Source organism: Syngnathus leptorhynchus, chromosome 7 (genome assembly GCF_054491065.1).
Source record: "Syngnathus leptorhynchus isolate UIUO chromosome 7, UIUO_Slep, whole genome shotgun sequence".
NCBI lineage: Eukaryota > Metazoa > Chordata > Actinopteri > Syngnathiformes > Syngnathidae > Syngnathus > Syngnathus leptorhynchus.
The window spans coordinates 4,594,008-4,612,262 of record NC_141201.1 but is presented as its reverse complement, the minus strand read 5'-3'; the positions used below and the strand labels follow the sequence as shown (position 1 = coordinate 4,612,262).

Here is an 18,255-nt window from a genome sequence, read left to right as displayed (position 1 = left end):
AGACTCATACTTATTTTACTGACTACTGATTATTATAAGTAAGATCATGTAAACATGAAATGCAAAGTGTTTCTCCAATTGTCATCGGTTGTATCTTATCATCTTAGTTTCTTAGCTTGTGATTCAAGATCGGCATCTGAACCGAGTGGCTTTCTTATGCTGATGACATAAAAACAAAGGAGGCAGCAGATAGAAGAGACTTGAACAACGAGCGGCCCGCCGTTCGACAATTTACGCTTAGCGACCCAGAAGTGCTCTTATTGCTCAAGAGCAAGCTTGAGTGTGTTTATCACAATATGGAAAACAATCCTTGTCCGCCGCCTCTGCCTAGGAGACGTCTGTAGAATTGTCCCTTGGTGGCTTTTGTATGCATGTCTCGGAAATTAGCATACGATATTACAAAGTGTACGATTTTTTTAAAAGTGAGGATTAAAAACTGCTCTTCTCTGGTACAAAACAGAACAAGCATATTGCTTCTACATATCTATACTAATTAATTTTGCACGGTAACTGTGTGTGAATTTTGAAATGACTAGAGGATGATGAAATGTTTACAACTGCTGTGATTAGGTGTTAGTGTATGAGTTAGCTGGTATAGAGCTTGATTTAGGCTATATTATGCTAATGATTTATTGTTTTAACTAAATTTGCTTTTTAAATGTTGACTTTAAACGTTCTGTACAGCACTTTGTATGCAGCTGGGTTCAGCCTAAAATAATGTTTGGTTTGAAAGGATTTTTTTTTTTTTGCTATTGGTAATATTTTTGCACTCAGACATGCTAACAACTGGTTTCTTTGTGCACATAATCAACCTTATCTCATCTGAAAAGACATCGTAGCTACTCGATAATGACAGGCTGTCTCTGGATGTCTGCTGGTTGAAAGGAAATGAGCAACTAGTCTATCAAAACACAATCTGGTAAGTGTGAAGGTACAGCTTGTTATTTTGTCAAAATACTTTTGCATCGGCACTTGCTTGTGGTAGTGTTTGTTTATTTGTCATCTTCCTTTGCATTTATACGAAAGTGAATTTTTTTTTAAAAAAAGGACAGAACAAAGAGAGAATATTCTCTTGGTTTGTATTGTGCTACAAAGTCTAGCATCATTATTATCATCCACTTTTTGTAGAAAAATTGGACACTAAACTAACTTCAGGGTACACATGCTAGCGATGGGCTATTACAATAAAAACAACATTGTACTATGTGAAAACATGCAACCTATTGACAAGGCAGTAAATAATCTAGTTACCTTCACACCGCAAAAGATAGATCCTTAAAACAACAAAGGCGTTTGTGTGAATGCTGGGAGAAATGAGAAATAGAAGCGCTAACCCCCTTTCCTGGCAGAAACATTTAGAATTTCCAAAGTTTATGATTGTGGTTTGTTTTAATTACAGGAAAATGTGCTGTCGGCTAATCAATACTTCCAGTTGTACAGGACCATTATGGGCATTCATTTTGTGGGAATGACCACAACGGCGCAAAGCTTGAGTCAGGTGAAAGCACCACATGAAAACAAGGAATTGCTATTTTTTTATCATTAGGTGGGAGGGTTGGGAGGGGGGGGGTTGTGTTTCAAACTATTATTTTACATGACCGATCCCAATGTTTTCTTCTACGGGTTATGAAGCAAACAAATGGGAGGTTATTGTATTTTTTTTTACATCTTCTATGAGTCAATATCACCTTTGAGACGGCTTCATTTCACCAAACAAAATTAGATTTGCCATTAAACCTTCCTTTCCATCGTTTAAAATAGAAGTCAAGCTGTAAGAAATGCACGCCGCTCAAGATTCCCGCACTTTCCGGCAAGCAGACAATGTACATGAAAACAGCAGAACTTGTGAGCTTTTTGACATTTTTGGGCTAATATTAGCATTAAATGAGCAAACAATGGACCGTAATGGAAGCTACGATTGTACTGCAGGTCAATTCTGATTTTTTTGCTCATTTATCTGTTTTTTGTTTTCATGTCAATAGCAACAGAACAATTAAGATTTTTTTTTTTTCAAATATGACCCCTGCCGCTTTCATATATGTGGATATAACTCAAGATATACAGTACGTTTCATTTATTCTGCTGGTTATCTGCAAAACTTTTCAACATTTCAAACAGCAATTAAAAGAGATCATTTGAATGAAAATGCCTGAAGGAAATTCGACTTGAGAAATTGAAGCGCTGTCATACAGCTGATAATGGTGATGACTGTGTAAACACTGTTAGGAGAACAACTTCACCCCAACACTTGGTGGACCTTCAGAGGATGCTGACTCGCTCGGTGAGGCCTTGCACATCCGAGTCCTCCCTGCCCTCGTCGTCGTCCGAGGCGTGCGCGGGAGGCGGGGCCAAGAGGTGAGCGGGGTACGGCAATGTGTACTGGTGGGCGAACGATTGCCAGCGGCTATCGTCGCTCTCGTGGGTGATGTAACGCTCGCCTAACTTGGTCTCCAGCTCTCGCAGGTCTAACCATGTCTGATAGTCCTGAGAGGGAAGAGAAAATAGAGTTTGGGTGGAATTCGATCAAAGGCTTTTAGTACGTCATTAAGCAAGTACATTAGAAGCTGTCTGAGTGTGGGTGTGTCAGTGAGAACTTAAATGACCCAAAACTATTTTTTTTCCCTCACTGATCATCACTTGATGTTCATCCAAATCATTATCAAATTTTTTAGGGCTTAATGTGTTTATACATGGAGGGTTTTGCAATAATAATCGCTCAAAGTTAGCAGACGCCAGCTCACTTGCAACCCTAATGATGTTAGAAAATGGAACGATGGGTGATGCATGGAAAAAGAAATATCATTGACACACAGAGGGAGAGAGAGAGAGAATACAAGTCGTTTTAAAGAAGCACCTGTAAGTAAGTATGGCTGAGACTCTTGTCCACACTGTAACGCTTCCTCATCTTAACTTGTAGCAAGTTGTTGATCAAGTCAATGGCTGGAAATCAAAGAGATCATGTCAATAAAGCTCACACAACAACAACAAGCCAAAAGAAAAACCTCCACCCCCTCTACCGTCGCAGGAGATCTGTTTCCATGGGTTGGAAGGGTACATGAAGGCAGCGTTGTGTATCTGGTCATTAATATCTTCATCCTCGTTAAAAGGGAATGTTCCGCTGAGGCTGACGTACATGATGACGCCGACGGACCACATGTCCAGCGAGCGGTTGTAGCCCTGGTTCAGAAGGACCTCCGGGGCCAGGTAGGCCGGCGTGCCGACCACCGAGCGACGGAACGACTTCTCCCCGATGATTCGGGCAAAGCCAAAATCACACAGTTTTACCTGAGGGGGCGGGGAAATATGACGAGGCTCGATTAGTAATTGTTGATTAAATAGTAACAATGGCTGGGCCTATTTTTTAATACTATTGAAAACCACTGTAAAAAGTTGTTTTTTAGCTGGTAGGAAAATTAGAAGGAGCTATCCTGCCTGAGGCTGCGGCTTTTTTTTTTTTAGACAGCAGCATACTAAAATAACTATTGATTCACAGTCAATAAACACTTCTGCCATTTCTAGTCTATTTTTAAAAGCTTCTAAAGGGCATTCACGTGATTCTTTTGTAATGTTTCTCTCTGATACATGTCCTTCATTGTGTTGCAAGAATGATGAGGGCAAATTTGCATTTTCACAACACTTCAATGTTCTTCAACCATTATCGAGCCAAGGCAGATTATTCGACATGAGAAAAATCTCCCAGCATACCACTGAACAAAATGTCACAAAAGGTGCTAAATTTAAACTAAAATAGTCATGACAAATTCATTCCGGCACCAATTTTCTGACTCGTGAAATCTGGGCCAGTCGAACAGAAAGCTCTGTACAAGAAATGGCAAGAGGTGGCTCGGCACGGAGGTTAAGTGTACCTTCTGCCATCTAGTGGAGGTGCATTTAATTGCTCTGCCGCCACTAAATGTCACTGACACACATAATTTGTGTGAAAACGTTCAGTCCATTGAAGTGAAATTTAATGCTGTGACTTTTATAATAACATGTCAGAAAAATGGCTAAAAATACATTTGCGGTACAAAAAAAGGGAAGAGAAACTCCTTTTTTTTTTTTTTTCCCTGTTTTGTTTTCCTACCTGGGGAAAAGGATCAGCAGAAGCAAGCAGCACATTCTCGGGTTTGAGATCGCAGTGGACGATGTTCTTAAAGTGCAGGTGTCGCAAGGCTGCCAGGATCTGCACAAATACAGCCTGCTCTTAAAAGGCTCCCACAAAAAAAAGCACAAACGCCATCGTGTCTGACAGCAAAAGCACGCGTAACACACACACAAACATCAAAAATGACATTAAGCACACCTGAGTGATGAGAAATTTGGTGAGCCTCTCAGGCAGTCGGCCTTTCTCGCTGGAGAGGATCATCTCGAGCATGTCGCCGTGGAGCTTCTCCATGACAACAAACACCTTCTCCGGCGTCTCAAACATACACTCCAGATTTACGATGCCCAAGTGGCGCAAACTCTGAAAGTGAGTTTCCGATTTTATTGTTAGTGATTTAGAAGGTACCGGGGAAAGGATAGGACTGAGATTCACATTCCAACAAAGAAATCTTGGCAATATAAGTGAGGACAATCGAGTGGAAGGTAGTGACTGTTAAGATTTACTGGATGAAAGTTGTTAGACTGAACATAAATAACTTTTTTAATAGAGTCATCATCTTTGCTGCCCCCTTCTGGTCATAAATGATTTAAACCCAATCCTTTTTAAATCAAAGCAGTTTTCACTTTATACCTGCAGAATAGCCACCTCGTTCCTCAGCTGGCTCTCCTGCTTTGTCGGGAAGCGGAGCTTATCGATAACCTTGACGGCCACGTCCCTCCCGGTCTTCCGGTGCTTTCCTGATGGGAGAAATTTGACAGTTAGAAGTATGCCTATTTCCATTGAAAAATAGGAGGTAAATTTGTTTTATTATTCAATACAATCCTCTTGGGACTTTAAGAATGAGTTTGTGAACACTCTCATGGTAAAGGTCATACCTCCATACACAACTCCAAATTGCCCTGACCCCAGAACTTCATCTGCAAATATCTGGTACACTGTACCAATGTCCTGCAGGGAGGTGCATTCAACTCATGAATAAATATATATGTTTTTATTTATTAATATACTATATTTGTTTTTTTTTAAGGAGAATATGTGTGTGGCCAAAAAGATGACCTACCACATTTTCTTGGATTTGACTGTTAGACACAGAAATGCTCACGGAAGCTTGTCCTAAGGAGAAATAGATCATGTGCACAAGCTGTCATTTTGATAAAGCTCTCATAGTAATATAAGTGCTCTATTATTATGATTATTATTAAATCTCCTCTTGACCAGTGGAGGTGTGACTTACTGTGCGTGGTGTTTCCCTCCGCCGGCGGGGCATCCTGGAAGATGACGGGCATGAGGGCCTGACGGATGGCGCTCTCCCACGCCTTGGCCACCTCCCGCCCGATGCCGCTGTTAGGCGCCACTTGGCTGGGAGATGGGGGGGACTGGGGGAGGGCATGCTGGGGCGACAGGGGTGTAAGGGTGTTGGGGTCCTCCCCCACAAAGTAGCACATGGTGCCCGTGATGATCTCGAAGCAGTGCGGGTTTGTACCGGAGGGTACTAAGGTGAAGTTTCCGGCGGGTCGCACTTCCAGGATTTCCGATAGAGGGATCTCCTACAAGGATGAGGGAGCGGTGGATGTGTGAAAATGTTGGTGGCTTTCTAGAAATGAAGCAATCTGGACTTACCTTGTAGTATTTGTTTGAGGTGTTGTTCTGGAAAAGGATGATACACTTACAGTCCAGACGCCAGTAGTGTCTCTTTCTCTGTTGGGGTAGTGCACCAAGAGGATATGTAAGGGGAAGATTTGAGAGCTGATGTCCAAGAGGAATAGAAGAAGAATGGCCAGGTGATAGGAAGGCTAAGAAATGGAGAAATCAAGAGAGACATGGAAAAAAATAAGGACCAAGACAGCAGAGCAAGTATTAGTGGTGCAGCAAGAAAGGAAAGATACTGCAAGTTTTTAATAAACCTTGGCAGAGGTAAAAGAACAAGCAAGACTGAGAAGCTTCAAGAAAGGAAAAAAAGGAAACGATTTAGTCAAGGTAAATGTACCAGTGTGTCCTTATTGCTGTAGTGAACCATCCATCCCTCCTTGATAGCTGTGCTGGACCGACGAGTTGTTTGCCGCACTGACTGGACCACCCTCATGAGTGGAATGTAAACACTAAGAAGGAGCACAGAATGCAAGGTGTTAATCTCCACGTGTGACGTCGTTGAAGTTCTCTTTGAGTACCTCTGGTCTGCACTGACTCCGTCCTGGTTGCTCTCTGGAGAAAAGGAGCCCGGGATGCTGCAGGCCTCGTCCGAGTCGTCCATAGATGACTTGTCCGAGGCGTCGTAATCGCTGGTGTAGTCCATGGGCACCTCGGGGTCAGCACTGGGACTCAACATATCTAGGAGAAGATGTTAACGGAGTTAAGTGTAACATGTTATGAAGATTTTTTTTTTCTTTTTCGTGGTGCCAATCATCCAGCATGCATACATGCAGACTTACCGCTGTTACCTCTGTTTTCTGAGAAGAGATTAGTGGAAATGAGTTCAGTTTTGTTATTCTGCTTGTTATGAATTTGTACAAGCATGCAAATAAGGTTGTTTTAATCATTCAGGCAGGGTTAGCATTTTAGCGCCGCAAAGATGTCCACCTACCTCCGATGGTTTCGCCGAGACAGTCGTTAGGGACTTTGTATGCGCAGCGTTTATGGCAGTTGAACTTGCAGTCTGAGGACAATATGTTAAAATAATAATTGGGAGTTTTGAGGCAAAGCTTCCACTTTGAATTATTTGGGAAATTGCTTCAGCCCGAAATAAGTGCGTGTGTTGTTATTGTGTCTTGTCTCACCTTTGCACTGCAAGCCCTGCCTGAAAAGACCTCGAAGGAGCCTTTTGCAGTACTGGCACACCGTGGGACGTGTGTACGAGTGGACGGCGAACGTGTGCGGCACTTTCACCTTGCTCATCAGGATTTTGTCCAAATGTACGGGACGGCCCGTGTAAAAGCGCCGGGACTCACTCGGCGTCCGGGGCTGTGATAGAAAGAAAGCGATTCAGTGTACGGAACAGACTATTCGGAATTCCCAAGCGGGATTAATCGTACCATTTGCGTGTGTGAGCGGACCAGTCCAGAGTCCTCGGTACAGGTGGATGTGGTCCCGAGACTGTGGACGGACTCGCTGGTGGAGAGCCGCAGGGACTGGCTACTGTTCAGGGAGGTCGTGGACAGACGTCTTTTCCGAGCTCTGCAGTTGTTTGGAATGTTAAATGCGCAGCGCTTGTGGTAATTCAGCCCACAGCCTGCAGGGGGCGCCAAGGACCAGTAAAGGAATATTAGCGCAAATGAGCGTGAAGATTTGAAATCCTGTGACTTCATTATTTTGTTTTCTCACCATCACACTTGAGCCCTTGTCGGACCAACCCGAATAACATCTCTCCGCAGTGATCGCAAAAGGCCGGGGCACGATAGGAGTGGACGTTCAGAGCGTGAGGTCGAATCTGGAAATCTTCAGATGTGGCTGCCGCTAAATGGAAAAATATCCATTCAGAGATCAAATCCAAACCCTAAACAGATGAGGTTGGTTTTTTTTTTTAGACTACTTACCAGATAGCACCACCTCTACCAAATCTCCTTCCTGAATGTCACCTGCAGTTTTAACCAGCTGCAGGATGTTGTTGGTCGATGTGTCGTGTTTAAACAGCAAAATCTTATCGTAAATACCGTAGAAGCCACACTCTGGGAACTGTAACATACACAAAGAGAACATCACAAATTGAGCTTAGAGGAAAACAAAAAATGTGTTTTTGTTCAATGTACACTACGCGCTCATAACCAACGGCTCATAAACATATTACATAAATATTTTGGTCTGGTTTTGGTGAATATGAATATAATAATAATAATATGAATATTCCTTATAACAGTCCCAACAAAATCACCTCCAAGATGATGCATGTAGGCCAAGAAAAGGAATGTTGTTGTTTTTCCTGTGTTGGAGTCAAAGTTCACTATATGGTCAAAAGTTAGCAATGTACAGGAAACATAAGCTGGTCTACGCCTTAGAAGGATATGATACACACACACTTTTTCACTTATGTACACAGTGTGCGTTAACACAGCAGTACTCACAAACAACACACACATCGACAAACACAGTGACGACCTTAGTTTGCAAAACAGCAACGTGTCTGATATACAGGCCCATCTTGTAGCTAGCTAGCACCCCAGTAATGGCTACTGCTTTTAACCACCCAGTCGCCCCCAAAAACATTTAATCATACACAGGTAACACAAAAATCAGACAAAGATATCTTATAGAAAGGCAACTTTGTTTTCTTGAGGGTTAGCAAACTTAAGCTAACATTCGTTGGCTTGACAGATTTTCAACTATACAGCTAAATCAGCACCATGTGGTTCCAGAAAATGTCTGTCGCATATTTGAAGGTTTGTTTATCAGCTGTGGTAAAAATGGCCGAGACAGTGCTGACAAAAATATTGCACACATCGAAACTTTTAACCCACCTACATCAAACATATTGAATCAGCGTGTGGTTAGCACGTTTGCCCGGGGTTCAAATCTTGCGATGCGGCGTTCGCATGTTGCTCTCGGATTCATACTTGTTTTCTTTGGGAAATCCAGTTTACGCCAAATCGTGTATATTAGAGCGGTAAAATAGTCAACATTATAAAATAGACACGTCAAGATTGACATACACAAACATAGTTTGTCTGTATCTGCATTTTTTTTCTTCCCACAGCTGGCATATGATGTGTAACACAGTCTCATAAAAATACTTTCCCCACCCCAATCAGGCTCCAAAGGACACACACAAAAACAGCAAATTATGTCAAAACGACACACATCAGGCAAGGACCTGGCATTGACGCAACCAAGCGGAGCAACTAAAATGTGTAATTACAATCACCCACAGACATCCCACTTTCCTTGCAGCTTACAAGCACCACAATTTGAGCTACAGCTCCCTCATTTTTATTTTATTTTTTTAAACTGCCAGAGAAAGCAAACTGGCTTGGTCCCATGCAGGCCATCCAAAATCTACACCATGCTAACCACAATGGCAGCAATCATGTCTTAGCGGCCCACGGGTCTTTGGCGTTTGTCCTACGGAGAATATTATAGAGTAGCCTGTGAGAAAATGACGGCTTTCTTTTCTTTTTCCGACAGCTACCGGCTCGAGATGGGAAATATACTTCTGACTCAGTCATCATTGGAGAAAGGAGATGTTGTTTGTATTGTAATTTTATGAGCAACCGATGTTAGTGTGTACATTGGGAGGTGAGAGGTTAGCGAGAGACAGCAAACAAGCGGAATAATCCTTGCATGTATACGACATGGTGTCATGTCCCGGAGACTGGGCTGTGTCTCCAGACTGGATTTGGGTTACCGGGGATCAGGTTTCTTCACTATACCTGCAGTTCTTTGAGCCAACAAAGCTATTATGCCTGAAATGAATTATAAACAAGATCTTCTTTACCTCCATCACCCCTTCCCATGTTTCCCCTTCATCAACATCTACCCCGGCTTTTCTTTGGATCCTTTCAAGCCATCTCTAATCTTCTTTTGGATTCATCCAGTGTGCTGTGCATATTTATGCGCTGAAAACTAATAAGGGCAAGAAAGGTGAGAGACGTCGAAAGTGGAAAAAGATGCTAACAAAGATGCCGACTAGCCGCTTGGAGAAGTTAGCTAGGCACTTCCTTTCTTGTAACCTAATGACCTGACTGACCCACATAGATTTTCCAACAGGGCTAAAAATATATATATTTTTAATTTTCTTGCTCCTCCATCCTTCCACTAAACACTGTGGGGAAAAAAATGCAGTCCTATAAAAGCATGGCAGGTGTAACCGCTGTTGCCGAGTGCCGCTGCCAATAACGTCATCAAGGGCAAACAACTTAATCGAGTCAGCCATTATTAAAAACACAAAAGCACACACAAAAACAAAACAAGCAATATAACTCTGTGTGTACAATGCACACACTAAACAGCTTTTCACGTCGGATGATGTCACGGAAACAACGTTTTAGTGATGTCATGGAGTGCGGATCTTAAGAGCGAAAGGGAAATTGCGAATCTGATTTTCTGTCACATGCACCGATTTAATGCCGCATTGATAGCGACCCTTAACCTCAAACGCTTGGTCATATGCTGCAGGTCACAAGTGCAGTGTGGAAGTGAGTCATTCAATATCTATTAAGGGGGAAAAGACAATCCAGAAGCTGGTGACTGTATGAAAAGATTCCTGAGAGGTGAGAAACAATAAATGAGGTTGTTGTTGTTGTTATGATGGCCTGTAAACAAGAAAAAGAACAAAAGCAGCAGTCAAGAATATAATGACTGGTGAGAAACGTGCTAACGAATCACATTTTGCACGGAGATCGCAGCCGAGTGAGGGGAAAAGGTGAAAGGTTGCAAGGCGACAACGGGGAAGGATTAGTATTTGGACACGATAGTGTATCCCAGAGATGCTGCGATTTTGCACAATCTGTTGGCTGAAGCTGGACAAGACAAACTTTTTATGCCCTACAAGGTGTTATGTTTCGGTGACAACAGCAACGGAAAACTGATCCAAGTCATTTTATAGGCAAGAGGAAACACACTGCATCCCTTCAAATGGCACACGTTGTTTAAACATCTATGTGGGTGTGTGGAGCCAATCATATCTGCTTACACTCAGTGTGTGTGTGTGTGGTCAGGATCATTGCTGGTTCCTTAATTGTCAGGCTAAAGTTCCCCTTTGTTAACATGTCGGGCGGTAGACTGGCTAGAAGAGCCTCACCTTTATGAAAGTCATCAGAGGCGTAATGAGACGTTACCGTAGCAACGTGCACGTGAAGACGTCAAAGACCTGCCCTCATTAGATCCTCGCAGCAACCCGGTGCGACGCAGGAATGTTTTTTTTTCCTCTTTCAAGCAATGGAAGAAACCCAACTTGCTATTTTTAGACCCCGTGAGGTCACACCATGACGATGATATGAAGCCGTCAACGTAAATGCTCGTCATTCCTCTCATGGCGCTCCTCCCACCGAACTCGATTGAAGTATTTACAGTTGACGATGCCGGACATGAGAAAACAAAGTGCCTGGGTGATTTATTGTCTGTTCAAAACAAACTCATAGACAAAGCTGGCATGTTTATGGCGTGAAATCTCATGACATCAGCTCCCTGTTGGGCTTGGCACAACTAAAACAACAAACATCAAAATTGTGTACACGCAAAAGGCCGTTGAATAAATCCACTTTTGTGATGTCACTGAAGTAAATAGTGAGCACCGCAGTCGAGTTGGATGTGCTATAAAAGTAGAGCTTCGGGATAAATGCTAAAATCGCACGTTTGTTTGTTGTTTACTTCATGTGTAGGATTTCAAAAGAGCCTGATAGAAGGCTTGGCAAAAAAAAGTAAAAAAATCTTGTGTGCAGAGCTGTGTTCCATCTCGAAGTTGACTGAAAAGCATGGCCCTCATTAGAATTGGTATGCACACACACTCTTTTTCCACTCCAAGATGCCAGAGGGACCAAAACAGCAAATGGCCTGAGATGTCCTGTGAGTTACAGAGACATGCATTTATTAGTTTGCTCAGCCAAACGGAGATAACGTCTCAAGCGTTGATCACTCCAATGTGATGCCCACATAGTTGCATGTTAATGGCTCTTAAAAAAATGATTATTAGGTCAGACTATCTGGAAATTTTGGCGGTTATATGGTTTCTAACTATCTCTGAGAATGTTATCTGTGGTCGTCATTTGGGATGAGACATATTTAAAATGTCACGAGTGTCTGAGTATTTTAAATTGGCGGGAAAAAATCACATGGAATATTGCATTAAAAAAAAAATCAAAAAAATATATATAATTGAAATCTAAACATTCTACACACCCAAAAAGTCATCATAGATTCAAACCAGCGCTAAAGAGAGCAGACTTATGTTGCATGTTCTACTTTCTCTTCGAGTGTCATATTAGTCACACCCAAATTCTGGCACACCTTCAAAAGTAGCTTGAAGGTAGTTTTCATGGTCATGTTAAGGCAGGGTTGCGATGCTAGTGACGCTTCATGGCTACGATATACAGTCATGGAAAAAAAAAAAAAAAAACGCACACCACGAACAGGGTACGTGCAAACGCACTCACGCGAAGCTTTTCGTTCGGCTCGAAGCGTGAAGGAAGGATGGGGAAAGGTAACACGAGCAGGATAGAAAAAGTAGAGGATAAAGAAGATACGCAAGTCAAGCCATCGTTTAAACCTGTGATCAACTGAAAATTTCAAGACAAGCAAACTGAAATCATCAATCATAAATATTTTTTGCTCTATTCTAAATGATCAACAATGAAGATAAAGATGGCTAGATCATGTAATTAGGGCATAAATCATTTAACAGTGTAATTTGCAGTAACAATAGTCTTTCCACAGGGCAAGCAGTAGTTTTTTATCATTGTGCGTGACTGACTGACAGTGTGACAATGGAGTCATTGTCATCAAATCAACCGTTGCACACGACAGTCGGAAGAAGAAAACAAGTCCCAGGATGGAAAGTTGGAAACAAGCCACGGGTGACATCGTTGAAGATAACATGACCTCGTTATGATTTCAACACAAAGATGTATGGAAATGCTTTGGGTTGTTTCACGTGGCTTGTAATTTTCTAAAGTTATCAGCAAGAGGCCATATGTAAACAAACTGCAGCTGTTTGTACACACACAGACACACACACACACACACACACTAAGCTGCATGCTGAAGGCCGACGCACATCGTTCAAGGGTGAGTCATCCCAACGTCTTTTATCCACGCTCCATCTCCTCTATTTAAAAGTTTTTGTTTCTTTTCCTGTGGGGTGGCTTTTGGATCCTAATTGGGAAAAAAAAAAAAAATCAAGAGTGGCAAACCTTGTGGGCTATAGATGAGCCCCAGTCATATGACTAACGACTGTTTACATGAGTCACCGTTGCTTCTAAAAGGAAGAAAAATGTCTCTAGTGGACAACTTGAAACTCTTGACGCTTTAAATTTGATTTACGTTTTAATGATTTATTAATCAATGGCCATCATATGAATGATAATTACATTCTAAGTTCTGTTTGTCTTCAAGCCATGCAACAACAAAGCTCTCCCTTGTGTTCTCCAAAATAGTTTTTTTTCTATTTTTGACTCCCTGCCCAGTTGGTCACAATTCTACAGTCCATAGCAAATTGGAAAAAGCAACCCAAGCCCCCCCCCCCCCCTTTTTTTTTTAGAGCAGACTTTGGAATGCAAACCAGTTTGTGAAGGTGCATGAATGACAAAATTCTGGTAGCTTTCGTCTCATTTTGTTGTCCTTTTTACTAGTCGTCAAATAGTCTTTATCAAAGGAGAAAAAAATACCGAAGCGAAAGTCAAGAAGGAAGTAATTGTTGTCATCTGAGAATGGAAAAAAAAAACTTGTTAATTAAATGGGTGGAGAAACGTTCGACAATTTAGTTCCTGCTAAAGGATGGAAATATGAAAATATACAATGCTGGGTGTGTAAATATGTTCCAGACAGGAAGAAGAAAAATCTGGGTGTGGCACAAAACTGGTTAGCACCAAACTGAAAATGGTGCCATGACTACTGGCCAGGCAACCCTCAAAGGAAAAGCTCCGAATCCAAATGAGGAAAATCTCCTCATCTGACCTTCTCGACTATTCCTGCTCATCCATTCTTGTAGTCTCCAGGCAGCGGTGTGTGCTTTGAATAATCAAATATGCCCCCTTTGCAGAACACCACAAATGCCAAGGGAACAACGGGCAACGGTCAGTGGTGTAAACTTGTTTCGCTAACATGCAAATCAAGTGGAATAACCACACACACACACACACACACACACACACACACACACACACACACACACACACACACACACACACACACACACACACACACACACACACACACACACACACACACACACACACACACACACACACACACACACACACACACACACACACACACACACACACACACACACACATAACTCTAACCTAGTTTGTCACGCTGTTCCGTGACGTCACCGAGTGTTTTTGTGGTTTACACGTGCAAGAGAGAGTGAGGTAAACAGGAGGCGGTGTGTGTGATCTCAATCCCGAGGCCAAGCAGCTTCTCTTGGGAAGAGGATGAAACACACACACGCCTTTCAGAACGGAGGTGGAAACAATGGCCAGGGCAGAGGGCTCTTAGTCACAGCCAGTGTGTGTCCGTCCTCAAACCGCCGGCGCTGATTAAATTTGACTAAATCGATTTTTCCCACATTCAAGATGCTGTTTGGCACCTCAGAAGAAGCAGTTTTGCTTCAATGAAAAATATTTCAGCTTGGGGGCTTTGAGGTTGAGAAGGCGAACCCGGGCCCGAGCACAGCATCCGAGTTGCGTTCAAGATGACCTCCGAGAAAAAGTTTGTGAAAGAGTTGGAGGAAAAGGGCGTGAGACAAGAAAGGAGGATGCATAGCCGGAGAGAAGAAAAGTAACCAGGCGCGAGGAGGAGGAGGGAATAGTGGACAAGGAGAGGAAGTGTGTGATCTAAAGAGGAGGAAGAGCGGGGGAGTAGGAAGTATTTCCCCTCAAGAGGCACAGCAGTGAGATTGAGAAAAGTTGGATTGAAGAAGATGAGCAAAGATGATTTCCAACATTTAAACAGTGTCAGCATCAAAGTGTGTTTTAGTTTTAAAAGCTAGTCAAACAGCCTTTGCTGGCCTTCTTAGCGGCTAGCCTACAGATGCTAACACATTGGGATTGGGAAAGTTATGGCGGTGACAGGAAAGTGGGTATGCACGTTTTGGGGGTCATATGTGGAAAGTGGAGGTTAGTGTTGGAAACCCACGTGCACCGTGAGATGAGAAGTGAAGGGAAAAATGTGCCAATGGAAGGAGGGAGACTGTGAATAAACAGAGCCGGTGACTCACGCTTTCTGGGATGGGAGAGATGACCGTGGGCGATGCTGGGGGAGCAGGGGTGCACACTGCACCACACAAGCCCTCTAAAAACACACCAATGTAGGCATTCATGCGTGACCATAGATACTCGGGCACCCGAGCTCGTGCACCGCCTCGCCCGGGACAAACCGCCTATTGTCCACATCCCGTACCAAAATTCTCCTCTCCTGGCAGAACTGGGGTTTTGTATTTAGGGGGATTTTAGCATTTCTTGCAGAGTGTGCGGCTCATGTGGATAAACAGCCTGAGGGTCTTTTTTTTTTTTTTCTAATCGTTCTCACTCCAAAATAATCTCCGTGCGCCACACTCGGCAGCACGGTCATTTACTTTGACTGGTTAAGCGGGTGTTCAAGCAGAAGCTAAACGCAGTTTGGGCGATGGTATTGCTAACATCTGTTTGTTATTATCGTTCCCCCATAGTATTTGCAAAATAATAAATACCAGGAGTAGCCTCGGATCTATGATTTACCTTAAAGGGATATGAGAAAACTCGAGGAAAAAAACTACAAACACGAGGGAATACTATCACATTGGTAGCCTAAAAAAAAAAAAAGAATAAATATAATGATGGTTGAGAGTTCAAAAGTAAACTTTTCTGAAATATTGAGGGTCTATTACTGAATTTGCAATATTCCACTTCCCTGGGTTCTGTTTAAAAAGAAATTTATGTGCAGAATTTTTGTAGGACCTCTGCGTCAAATCAAGTGTTTTTGAAAAAGCAAGCAATCCTAATTGATTTTTATTTTTTTACATTTATATGTACTGCAAATGTGCCTACCCCTTGTCCCATGAGAAATTAGTAATAGAATAGAGCAGCAGTGAGCCTAATATTGATAAAAAATAAATAAAAAAATCAGCTTACACAGGGTAGTCAACAAAGACACGAAAAAGAGATTATCCCCCCCCCCCCTCACAGATTTGCAATGAAGAAATGTTCACAAAGCTGATCAGTGCTGGCTTTGCAAATGTGTCAATATAATCGCTGAGCGGGCTAATTGGCTGTTTCAAAGTTCATGCTCCAAACAGCTCATCTTAAGAAAATGTCAGCACTGGTATGCCATTATTTTCTTTTTCTCACATTGTGAAACACTGCATAGCCCTGAATAGTGAAAATAAATTATTGCTGGTGCATATCAAGACCGTATCTCATGCGTCCGCAGATTGTTTTTCACTTTTTAATAAAACGCAGATCTGAGAACTGTGTGCTTTCCAGATGAGAAAACTGACAAATGATCTTATTTGATATTTAGAGAACCAACCGAGGTTCAATAGAAGGACTGATTCATTTAACACTCATGACCTGTCACACTTGTCAATCAATTAATGATCAGCATCATCTGCATAATGGATTACAATACTGTTTGAAATAAACACCACATGTTAAAAAAAATTGCCAAATAACTATCAAAATCTATCCGTAAAAAAACAACAACTCCCATGTCAGGTCACCTGTTTATCAAGGCACCATGACAGTTTGGATATTTGGATATGAAAAATACATATTTTGGAAATTTCACTGACACAACTCGTGAAAGAAATATGAAAAGGTTAACTTGTGACATAACATTTAAAATTCTACAGTAACATGGCTAGAAAGTTGCAATGGGCTGCGACGCTTGTTCTTGGCACGCAATAAAAGCGTTCCGTACTCGCCCTTGTGCGGCAGACAAGTAGAACAAAGCCTAGCTAAACTCGCTTTAATTGCTTAACATCAGCAAAATTGTCCAACTTTCCCTAAGACTGCTGCCAATTTCCTTGCTCGAATGTGACGTAACAATATGGCAACATCAACAAACAAAAAGAAAGACAAAACGGCACAATGTCACCATTTGTTGACATCAGTATTTGTCCGATAGAATTATTGTTGAAAATGGCTCGCTAACTTAGATGATGCAATAAACAAACTTGAAAAGGAGACGATGTTGCGTGCATGTGCGTGTTTGTTTACCTTGGTGTCAACTATGGAACAGGCAATTTGTTTCACGAAGGGCAAGTCTGCACTTTGCGGCATCAGCACCGACTCTCGAGTCAGGCCGATTTGGATGCTGAAGGACACCCCTGAAGGAGTCGGGGTCACCGAAGCCATCGCGGCACCCCCCGATGCACCCAGCCCGTGGGTCAAGTCCATCACGTTGAAGCCACCCTGAGGGGACACGCAGGCCGCAGGGACGGGGGTCATAGCAGTCGAACCGTGCAGAGAGGAGGCCCCTGGTGGAAAGAAGATCGGGCCCAGGGGTCCCGAGGGTATGCAGGGGCTGGCGTTCGCCATCCTCGAAACCTCCGAATCTGTGTGATGAAGCTCTCAACACTTCGGGGTGGGGGGAAAATCACGCTTATTCACTGGCTCACCAGCGCAGGAACACGGAGCATAGTCCCAGCCTCCCTGTGGAATAAAGGAAGGGATTCCTCTCTGCAGCAAGTGTTTTCTGCCCTCCCTTCACGGATGTCTTCTCTACATAAGCACCCTCAACTCAGGAAGGGATAGGAGCATGCTCTTCCTCCTCCTTTTTCTTCTTTGCGAGCACTTTTCTCTCCTTGTGTTCTGCTGATGAAAAGTCCTCAATTGAATGTGAAAGCAAATGAAGAGAAAGTGCGAGAAACGGCTCAGAAAAGTTTCTTCGGAGTTACAAAATGGCTTCCCTCGCACAGGAAACGATGAGAATAAAATCGCGCGACAGACTGCGCTCATTACACAAGTGAGTTTTGAATCTCACTCATTTTGAGAAAGAGCTGAGTGAGAACATGAGTGAGCGAGGGATCCTCCCCTCGACTTCAAACAGGAAGTGTAATGATTGACACGCTTTCCAGCCAATAGGTTCTTTTAAGGGCGGGGCTATCTTGACTCCTCGCTCCTCCTCCTTTTTTCCTTTTCCTTCCTGTTCCTGGCTTGCCTTGGACGGATCCTCTTTCATAGCCTTGGGGGGGAACTCCACGTTGGAAAAACACAGTTACCCTCCTTTAGCTTACGTCCCTCCGTGGAAATGCATTTCCTCTCTTTAAGTTGTTTTCCTTCGTTCTCTTTGGCACACTAGCCGGCAACTTTTTTAAGACACACCTATAGCCGAGTAGCAAAAAAAGCACCACATCTACTGATTTTACACTTGTTTCTATGGTGCACTAATAGGTTTAGGGAGTGGACACTACATTATGTACAATTGACAAAAAAAAGGTAAATAGGCGTGCAAATTACTCACATTAACTTTTAATTGACATATTACAAAACTATTTACCTTTAACTGTCCAATTCTTTGCCTGT

At 42.7% G+C, this 18,255-nt stretch overlaps 1 protein-coding gene across 2 annotated transcripts; it reads right to left on the bottom strand.

Annotated features, from left to right (window-relative positions):
• Positions 1-976: 976 nt before the first annotated feature.
• On the bottom strand, positions 977-17,765 carry prkd2 (protein kinase D2). 2 transcript variants are annotated; one of them, XM_085915866.1, is made up of 19 exons: positions 16,948-17,765; positions 7,636-7,774; positions 7,424-7,555; positions 7,135-7,331; positions 6,880-7,063; positions 6,687-6,758; positions 6,535-6,552; positions 6,274-6,433; positions 6,093-6,204; positions 5,726-5,803; positions 5,340-5,652; positions 5,166-5,218; positions 4,981-5,053; positions 4,736-4,842; positions 4,304-4,465; positions 4,085-4,183; positions 3,018-3,285; positions 2,855-2,940; positions 977-2,484 (listed from the first exon to the last, which is right to left on the bottom strand). In XM_085915866.1, the coding sequence occupies exons 1-19, from the start codon at positions 17,266-17,268 to the stop codon at positions 2,260-2,262; spliced, it is 2,799 nt and encodes a 932-aa protein (XP_085771992.1). In that variant the 5' UTR covers positions 17,269-17,765; the 3' UTR covers positions 977-2,259. The 2 variants fall into 2 exon arrangements, with proteins under 2 accessions (XP_085771992.1, XP_085771993.1); XM_085915867.1 differs by lacking the exon at positions 6,535-6,552.
• Between the last annotated feature and the right edge of the window lie 490 nt (positions 17,766-18,255).